Raw genomic sequence first — 9389 nt, forward strand, 5'->3', positions numbered from 1 at the left:
TTTTTTTTTAAATTTTTTTTTTAATGTAATTATCATAAAACAAGCACATTTACAAAATATACAAAAACTGATGAAAACACAATATGCAACTCAGACAATAAAGAACTAAGCCGAAAATGAAACTAAAACCTAAATAAATCAGTATAATAATATCAATAATAATAATAAAATCTATAAAATATCAAGGAAAATATACAAAATTAGAACAGAAATACAAAAAAAAAAAAAAAAAAAATACAACAAAAACACACAATATATTCCTAAAACACAAAATGACAAAAATAAACACTGTGGCAACAAAAATACACAAAAAACAGCAATTGATATAGGATTAACAAAATCAAAATGACACACACACACACACAACTAGAAAATTATACAAAATATAACAAAAAAGCACAAAAGAACACATACACACAAAAAAGAAAAATATACAAAACAGAAAGTTCCATGTATCTCTGTCACTATTAATACTTATCTATGTATCTTTCTCTGTACATATCTATCTAGATTGAAATTAATAATTGGTAAGAACAATATCTTGCTGCTTAAAGGTGCACCGAGTTTCTGGATTAATATATAGAATGAAGTGTTATTGTGTTGTTTTTTAGGGCATCATTTTTTGTTATTCATTCTTTGGCTCTAGAGGGCTTGACCGAAATAAGCCTTATTTTGAAAAGTCTCTCTGACGTCAACATTCCGCGACCACAAATTTGTTGATGCAACTTTTGAAAGCCTGTGATATCATTGATATCGTGTAACACGGTGGTTCCTCTGAGTGACATTTTAACTATGTTTAGTACTTTAATGAAGACGCGGTGTCTCCGGTTCTCTTTAACCGTCTCCAGAGGCCTCACAGCTCAGTGTCAGTGTCCGACCAGCAGCGGCCAGAGGACGGGGAGGCTGAGCTCAGAGAACCGATGGAGGCTCCAGACAGATTCACCTGCAGCTCTGCTCAGCTTCAGAGGATTCTCCACCTCACTGAGTTTTAGAGAAGCTCTGGGAAAAATTCAGGCTAAGCATTATCAACTGGTGTACACATGCAAGGTATAGGACATTTACTCTTTACCTTTACTTCTTTTCATTGTATTCATGCAAAACCCTAAATGAACAAGATTAAGAGCTGAGCGATTTTGGAAAATAATCTAATTGCGATTTTTTTTCCCTCAGTATTGTGATTTAATATATGATTATTTTTTCAAGGGCCTCTTGTCATGTATTTTTCAATGAACACAATCAATAAATCAATCTGTTTCATAATAAATTTAAAAAAAAAAAAATTCCAATTTATTTAAACTTTAAATAAATGTAAAATATAATTTTTAAAGCACAGATTACCACAATAAAGCAAACAAATCTGTGGCTTTACCTCTTCAACATATCTAGCTAACTTCAAATTTCATGAAACATGTAAACTTGTGGGCTGCACTTCCTATACACTCTCTGAACTTAACAGGACAGTACAAGACAAAAATAAAAAATTGCAGCCTTTGCGATTATAAAATCACATTTTATGATATCGCGATAATATCGCAAATGCAATTAATCATTCAGCCTTACAAGACATCACTGCATTGGAATACTATCAGTTATTTTAAGGTATTACTGCAGATGGAATTATTATTGTTATTATTATGGCACCTGGATAGGACTTACTTGGAGTTTTTATTATTATTTATATATTAATTTTAATACCCACTTTTACTATTCTAGTATAATAGACTTGACCTGGATAAATGAAAACCTCCATTAACATCTGCCTTTCTAATAGAGCACTGGTTTTCAACCTGTGGTTTAAAACAGACGTGTGTGGTCTGGTTCTTTTGTGGACTAACAACACTAGGGGTGTGCATTGCCATGAAACGGACGATATGATTTGCATGTCACGATACAATATATCCCGAAACTAAACAATACAATATAGTACATCGCAATATCAATAATTACAAATTTCGCCTTTACAAGAACAAAATGGTATAAAATAGTTTATTTGTTTTTTTTTTTTCTTTTTTTTTTAAACTTGTGAGAACAAGTAAATGGTAACTAACTCTAATTCAAGTACAAATATCAAAAACTAGTGCTTTGTTTAACAGTCAAAATACATTTTTCAAAAAAGTTTAACTTTTGCTCCTACAACATATTCTGATAATTTCTTAAATTCTTAAAAAAATAACTACATACATCTATAAAAGTGTCCAGTATGTTTTATGAAAATAAAGTGCAATCAACTTCCAGCTAAAATGCATGGAGGAGTGAGGTAGTTTAAAGGTCACATGTCATGCTATTTTTCACTTATCTCAATTTGTTCTAAGAACTTCAAAAACATAGTATTTGAGGATTTTTTTTTGTTAAACATTATTAAAAAATATATTTGAATTTTTTTTTGGATCGATACAATAACGCAGTTAAATATGGCAATATATTGCAAAATCAATTTTTTGTTACTTTCATGCTCAAACAACAGTGTTATTACCAGCCACTTAGACATATTTTATTGAACTAATCTGTGAGGAATAAATAAATAGCTTCCAAGATCAATTCTAAAATATTACAACATATTACTAACACCTGACCGTGGCTCAGGTGGTTGTGGGTCGTCTTCTGATCGAGAGGTTGGGGGTTTGATCCCAGTACCTGACTATGCATCGAAGTGTCCTTGGGCAAGACACTGAACCCTAAGTTGCTCCCAGTGGTCGACTAGCGCCTTGCATGGCAGTCCTGTCCCACTGGTGTGTGAATGTGAGATTGATTGGGTGAATGAGCTGATATGTAAAGCGCTTTGAGACTGCTTCAGTGTGGGGATAAAGCGCTATATAAAATCAAGTCCATTTACCATTAAGTTATCATTCCATCTAATTCTCATAACTGCAAACTTTAGAGGCTTTAAGTTACTTTTAAATAATATATAATCTAACACACAGGCTACATCTTACCTTTTATCTCCAGGTTTGCTCAACAAGGTCAAAGGAGCAGATTTCCAAGTTGGCCTATCATAAAGGAGTAGTTATAGTAACATGCCCAGGATGCAAGAATCATCACATCATCGCTGATAACCTGAAGTGGTTCTCTGACCTGGAGGGAAAAAGGTCAGTGATGCTCACTGTTTTTTTTTTAAAATTTATTTATTTATTTTTAATTTATGTTAAATATGTATTTTGGCCTCTGACTATTGTTGTTTTTTTTGAGTCAGAAACATTGAGGAGATTCTTGCTGCCAAAGGAGAGACCGTTCGGAGGATAGAAGGAAGCACGGTGGTGGAGATATTGATGGATGGAACCATTAACGACAAGTCACAACCTGATGAAGATGCAGAGAATACAGACAATAAGACAAATAAATCATAATGTACCGGTATGCACTTTTTCTGTGTTGTAGCTGAGAAACAAATGGAAAAACTCTGTTTTGCAGAAAAAAATGAGGGGATCAAATGGAACATAATTACCTTTTTTTGTTATTATTCTGTAAATGAAGAACATTTGAATAAATCCTATTCAACTTTATTTATGTAGTGCCAAATAAAACATACAACAGGAAGAAGTCTCAAAGAATTAAGATGCTTCTGTAAACTTCTTGTGACTGAACATTTTCATGAGGTAATTTTCTTTTACAAGAAATGCAAGTTATTACACTGTCATGTTTTTTTAAACAGATTATAAAAATTACAGGAAATATGAATTAAAGCTATGATATATATATATAATGTCATTTAAAAAGTAGGAACAATTAGTTTAAACTGGCAAACAATAAGCATGACGAATCGTGAATGTGATTAAATTGGCTAATAATCATGAAATATGTTGAAGATGTTAAAACACAGACAATAATGGGTCAACAAATGCAACATTAGGTGTGAGAAGTGGTCGAAAGTGCAGAAAATGTTTTGAAAGCTGAAATATTCAGAAAAAAGCATTGAAATTTGATGGAGAAGTGGCAGGAATGGAGAAATGTAGCAAAAATATGGCAAGTTTGGTGTAGTTTCAGAAAAGGGTTAAAAAAAAAAAGGGGGGCTCAAATTGTTACAAATATATTCTTTGTTGATTAAAGAAGGCATCTGGTGACTCTCTACCTGTGTATCGCGACCCCAAGGTTGATAACTCTTGCTTTAGAATAAAGCGAATATAGGTTTAAAAAAAAAAAGTAAAATCAAACGACTTTATTTTGATAGGACGTCAGGTCTCGCGAGAACACCGGATGTTGTCACCCTGGGTTCCTCTTGAAGCTGCAGGATTCTGTGCTTTTCTCTACTTTTTTATATCATCTTCCCGCTGAACAACATGGACTTTTTTACACATTTAGACAACGTGGAAAAGCTCAAACATCGTCCCTTTTTAATCGGGGTCAGCGGAGGAACTGCGAGCGGCAAGGTCAGGCTTTGTTTTATAGCGTTATTATAGCAAGAAGTTAGCCACCTGTGCTAGCTTACCCCTGAACGCAACACGCATTATAACAGCCAGCTGTGTGTAAATATTTGTTATGCTGCACAACACAGATTTTCTGCCATCATACTTTAAATATTTTAGAACAGTCGTAACTTTTACTGTTCACTGACCATAGCGTAGAAACACTAATATTCTATGTGGTTTGTGTGTTCCAGTCCACGGTCTGTGCTAAGATCATGGAGCTCCTGGGTCAGAACAAAGTGGACCACCGTCAGAGGAAGGTAGTGATAGTGAGCCAGGACAGTTTCTATAAAGTTCTCACTGCAGAGCAGAAGAACAAAGCTCTGAAAGGACAGTACAACTTTGATCACCCAGGTACGGAATCATGGCTCCTCCCTCTGATCGTTCAAAAAGTCAGGTTTCACCTAGAAAGTGTCTATTCGTACGGTTATCGTAGGGTTAGATTAAGAAATGTGTTGTTGGTTTAGGTGATAACCCTATGTCGCAACAATAGTTAGGTTTAGTCTTAGTCACGTGACCTAAACTGCCAAATGTGGGGCGCTGCGTACGGATAGAAGTCAGTGTATTGAGACGGATAGCCACTGCCTTTAATCTACTATTACTACAGATATTTAACTAGAAAACTCCAGTATTAGTTGTGGACCAGAAAAATCATGCCATTTTTTTTTTTTAAAAAAAAAAATAAAGATGCATCATAAACTTAGAAAATTCTCATTCAATCATTTTGTTCAAAATTCTCTCTCTAAAGTGTATTTCCTCTACGTGAGAATGGGTAACTTTTATCAAAGCATGGGCCACTTAAATGTGATTTTTTGATACGAACCATTTTGAGCATTAATGCAGTAAAGAACAAATGTTTTTATGGAGTTTTTTGTTGTCATTTTGTGGGTGTCTTGTAATTTCGTGTTCATTTCTAGACTCATTTTTTGTATAGTGTTTTGGTTTTGTGTGTCTTTGAAGTATTTTTTGTATATATTCTGTTGATTTGTGTGTTTTTGTCATCATTTTGTGGATTTAAGTGGTTTTGTGTTTTTGTTTGTTACTGTGTAGTTTCGTTGACATTTTGTGGGGTTTTTTTTTGTGTTATCTTTGGCTTTATATTCCAACTTCTTAAATTACTATTTTCGGGAGATTTGTTTGGTGTACCACAAAATTAGACCCGCAGTGCCAGAGGGGTATTTCAGAAAGCAGGTTATGTTCAAATTGAGTATGTTTGGGCTCAAATGAGGATCACTGAGCATTCCATTCCTGAAGGTGAGGTATGTTTTGAGTATTTGTCACCATGGTAACATTCTCAGTAAACTGAACCAACTTGCATCTCCTGTAATAACTTGATAATAGGTAAAGTGGAAAAAAGTCAAGCCACCACCAGTGATCTTTACTTTGTTTACTCTGAAAGCAAACGTTTAACCCATCCAGTGATGTCATAACAAACAACAGGGGTTCTTCTTTATCTATTTGTTTCGACACTTTGATAAAGAAACATGGACTAGATAAATATTTAGAAACAGTTAGGATTTTTCAAATCAATTTTTGCTCCACACAAACTGTGTATTTAATTAATCCAGTTTAATATCAATGTTTTTCAGAGGCGTTCGACACAGACCTCATGTACAAAACCTTAAAGGACATTGTGGAAGGCAGCGTGGTTGAAGTACCGACGTATGACTTTGTCACCCATTCCAGGTACGAAGGATGCTTTCCACCTGGTTTCACGCCCACCTCACCCTTCATCATCCTATTCCTATAATCTAAAACTTTATAATTCTGTGACCTTGCAAAATTTAAAACTGCAAAGATTTTATACAAAGCAAGAAATAATCTCGGCAGGAAAATGAACACTTCCAACATTTCTGTCCCCAAGTTTGCATTTCCAGTGATAAATTAGCCACAGTAGGAAAGGATCCACATTATCTTAGCAATAAGTGACAGATACTTTAAAAATGTCCTTTGATTTTACATTTTTTGACCAATTTTTATTTAATTTGGGGAGATTTTGTGGAATAATTTGAGAATAAATTGTGGGATTTTGGAAAAATTTAGAGTTCTTTCAATTTACAACTGAATAATTTAGTAATTTTACACAATGATTCATGTTTTCTCTGTCATTATCACCTTCTCCTGCGGGCCGAATTGGATGCTCTGACAGGCTCCTGGGCCTTGTGTGAGACATAATTGAAGGGGAAAGTTATATTCAAAGATTTTAAGTGTTTGAGCAACATTAAAAAGTTTTTGTTTGTCAATTTGTGGAGTAAAACCATGTTTAAACATAATTCAGTTTAAAAACAGGTATAATGGAATTACTTTCCCGAGGTACAGGAATGAAGGGCTTTATTAATCATCAGTTTTTGTTTTGTTTTGAGTAACACTGATTGGCTATGAACTTTTTGTGAATATGTAGATTGTTTGTATGATGGTATTTGGGTAATTAATTGTATTGTTAGTTGTATTTATAATAAAAAGACAATTACTTCTTCCTACTCCACATGTACATTGAGAGGTTTAAGTGTTTGTGAATCAAATCAATGGTTTTTTCTGCTGTTGTAATTAATCATGTTTTGGGTTTTTAAACTATTCTGTTATAATTTTACATGTTGGAAATAAAGACATCAATCTCTGTGTGTGTGTGTGTGTGTGTTTACAGGCTGGATGACCGGTTCACAGTGTACCCAGCTGATGTCGTCCTTTTTGAAGGGATCCTTGTTTTCTACCCACAGAACGTGCGCGACATGTTCCACATGAAGCTCTTTGTAGACACAGATTCAGACGTCAGACTGTCTCGCAGAGGTACAACGCAGCGTCTAAATGACCTTTTTCACTGCAGTTTTTCATTGTGTGTTACATTCAATGTTTTGGTCTGACGTCGTCACAGTTCTGCGTGACATGAGCCTAGGCCGAGACCTGGAGCAGATTCTCAGCCAGTACACCACGTTTGTGAAACCTGCTTTTGAGGAGTTTTGTTTGCCTGTGAGTATGAAGTCTTTTTTTTAACGCTACTTTTATAAATAAAGCACTAACTAGATGTTTAATATGTTAACGTTTAATTTATTCAGACAAATTTTTCAGGAAATTTATTTTGATCTCCTGGCATGTTTTGACTGTGAATCTTTCTGCTCGGAAGTCAAGGAAACATCAAAGGACACATAAAAGCGATAAGCAGATGCCTCTAAAGAAGACTGGCAGTTGACAATTCCAGCAAGATTCTTTTTGAATAAATATGTTAAGGTATCATTTATTCAGACAACTGTTCCTCAGGAAATCTACTTTGATCTCCTGACATGTTTCGACTGCTGATCGCTTTGATGTTTTCTTGATTTCTGTGTAATAATTCCATCAAGATTGATAGTTGACAGGCAAAACATGTCAGGAAATGTGTCTGGAATTGTCAACTGCCAGTCTTCTTTAGAGGCATCTGCTGATCGCTTTGATGTGTCTTTGACTTCCGCGGACAAAATAAATTTGCTGGAATTATTACGCAGAAGTCAAGGAAACATGAAATCAATCAGCAGAAGCCTCTGAAGAAGACTGGCGGTTGACAGTCAAAACATGTCAAGAGATCAAAGCAAATTTCCTGAAAAATGTGTCTGAATAAATGAAACCGTAATACATCAATCCAAAAGAAGACAAAAATTAACGTGCTGGAATTATGCGATAATTTACTTTCTCCAGACTAAGAAATATGCTGATGTCATCATTCCAAGGGGTGTTGACAATATGGGTGAGCCAGTTTTCATTATTCCATCAACTCTTCTGCCAAAGTGCTTAAGTATTGATAATGAAATGAACTCATTGCATGTCCGTCATCAGTGGCCATCAACCTCATCGTGCAGCACATCCAGGACATTCTCAACGGAGACATCTGCAAATGGCAGCAGCGAGCCGCCGCTAGCAGTCAGGGGCGGAGCTTGAAGCGAGGCATGAGCGAACAGAGCGACCTGCAGAACGGAGCCGTCAACCTATCAGGGAAGAGAGTGCTGCTGGAGCCCAGTAGTAGGCCTCACTGATCAATGGATGAATGAATGTGAGCTTTCACCACGGTTGGGGTCAGTTGTCATTTTTAAAACCTGTTGCTGTCATAATCATAATTGAGTTCAGATAATTGACTTTGTAATTGTCATGAAAATTCTATAAAAATTGTCAATTAAAATTTAACCTAAAACTGGGGAACCATGTTACGGTTCTACGTGCAGTTTTACGCTGTGTTAACAATTATTAAAATATGTTTCATATCACATTTTACCATTTTAATTAACATTTAAATTAAAATCTAGAGGTATACTGACACAAAAAAGGCTCAGATGTCCACACCATCAATATTAGAATCTATATTTTCATTGATTAGGAAGCCTAACAAGGTAATCAATAGATAGGAAAGAAATTACATGATAGGTATTTGTTTTTAGTGTATTTTACAGCTGATTTAAGACCTGTTATAGGAGATGCTAACACAAGAGGAATGTTAACTTAGGTTATTTCAGGCTCAGTAATTGTGATTAATTGTAACTGAACTTTAGTAATTGAGAACATAATTGTAATTGACTTTGAGCATAAAAAAACAATTGTAATTTAATTGTAAATCATAAAAAATGCTGGTCACTGTAATCGTAATTGTACATGGGTAATTGAAAATATAATTGTAACTGAAAAATGTAATTGACCCCAACCCTGGCTTTGACCTGAAAGTGCTGCTAACTGTAGGGGTGTGTCCCAATAGTCCCTCCTATCTCCTTTCCTATCCACGCGGTCAAGGAAAGGAGTTATGAGACATCCTAAAGGAGTTAGGGGAAAGGCCATTAAGTTGTTTTTCTTCCACTTGGTGATGTAACAATCCGACGGCGGTGAAGGTTCGTGACGTCTGCCGACCCGTGGTGAAAAACAAAACTACAAATTTTCAAAATTTTCAAAAAGTTCTGACATTTTTTTTTAGACTAACTACCTTTTTCCAATAAATATCGCTTTTTCCTCTTTTGTTCATTTTTGCAAATCCAA

At 34.9% G+C, this 9389-nt stretch overlaps 2 protein-coding genes across 3 annotated transcripts; both read left to right on the plus strand.

Annotated features, from left to right (window-relative positions):
• The first annotated feature begins 698 nt into the window (after positions 1 to 698).
• Positions 699 to 4278, plus strand: dnlz (DNL-type zinc finger). Of its 2 annotated transcripts, XM_028462110.1 has the most exons (4): positions 699 to 1047; positions 2947 to 3086; positions 3191 to 3351; positions 4166 to 4278. In XM_028462110.1, the coding sequence occupies exons 1-3, from the start codon at positions 793 to 795 to the stop codon at positions 3342 to 3344; spliced, it is 549 nt and encodes a 182-aa protein (XP_028317911.1). In that variant the 5' UTR covers positions 699 to 792; the 3' UTR covers positions 3345 to 3351; positions 4166 to 4278. The 2 variants fall into 2 exon arrangements, with proteins under 2 accessions (XP_028317911.1, XP_028317910.1); XM_028462109.1 differs by lacking the exon at positions 4166 to 4278 and having other exon boundaries at positions 3191 to 3523.
• On the plus strand, positions 4174 to 8721 carry uck1 (uridine-cytidine kinase 1). The gene is made up of 7 exons (XM_028462108.1): positions 4174 to 4364; positions 4595 to 4754; positions 5990 to 6086; positions 7045 to 7187; positions 7273 to 7367; positions 8070 to 8118; positions 8208 to 8721. The coding sequence occupies exons 1-7, from the start codon at positions 4275 to 4277 to the stop codon at positions 8402 to 8404; spliced, it is 831 nt and encodes a 276-aa protein (XP_028317909.1). The 5' UTR covers positions 4174 to 4274; the 3' UTR covers positions 8405 to 8721.
• The last annotated feature ends 668 nt before the right edge of the window (positions 8722 to 9389 follow it).

The sequence above is a fragment of the Gouania willdenowi genome, chromosome 12, assembly GCF_900634775.1.
Source record: "Gouania willdenowi chromosome 12, fGouWil2.1, whole genome shotgun sequence".
Lineage (NCBI taxonomy): Eukaryota > Metazoa > Chordata > Actinopteri > Blenniiformes > Gobiesocidae > Gouania > Gouania willdenowi.

What these genes read in the sequence shown, in the direction of transcription:
- uck1 (XM_028462108.1), top strand. Translation starts at nt 4,275, where the DNA reads ATGGACTTTTTTACACATTTAGACAACGTGGAAAAGCTCAAACATCGT. An exon ending in GAGGAACTGCGAGCGGCAAG is followed by an intron (nt 4,365 to 4,594) that starts GTCAGGCTTTGT and finishes TGTGTGTTCCAG; the next exon opens with TCCACGGTCTGTGCTAAGAT. An exon ending in CGTCAGACTGTCTCGCAGAG is followed by an intron (nt 7,188 to 7,272) that starts GTACAACGCAGC and finishes ACGTCGTCACAG; the next exon opens with TTCTGCGTGACATGAGCCTA.
- dnlz (XM_028462110.1), top strand. Translation starts at nt 793, where the DNA reads ATGTTTAGTACTTTAATGAAGACGCGGTGTCTCCGGTTCTCTTTAACC. An exon ending in AACTGGTGTACACATGCAAG is followed by an intron (nt 1,048 to 2,946) that starts GTATAGGACATT and finishes TTTTATCTCCAG; the next exon opens with GTTTGCTCAACAAGGTCAAA. An exon ending in TCTGACCTGGAGGGAAAAAG is followed by an intron (nt 3,087 to 3,190) that starts GTCAGTGATGCT and finishes TTTTTGAGTCAG; the next exon opens with AAACATTGAGGAGATTCTTG.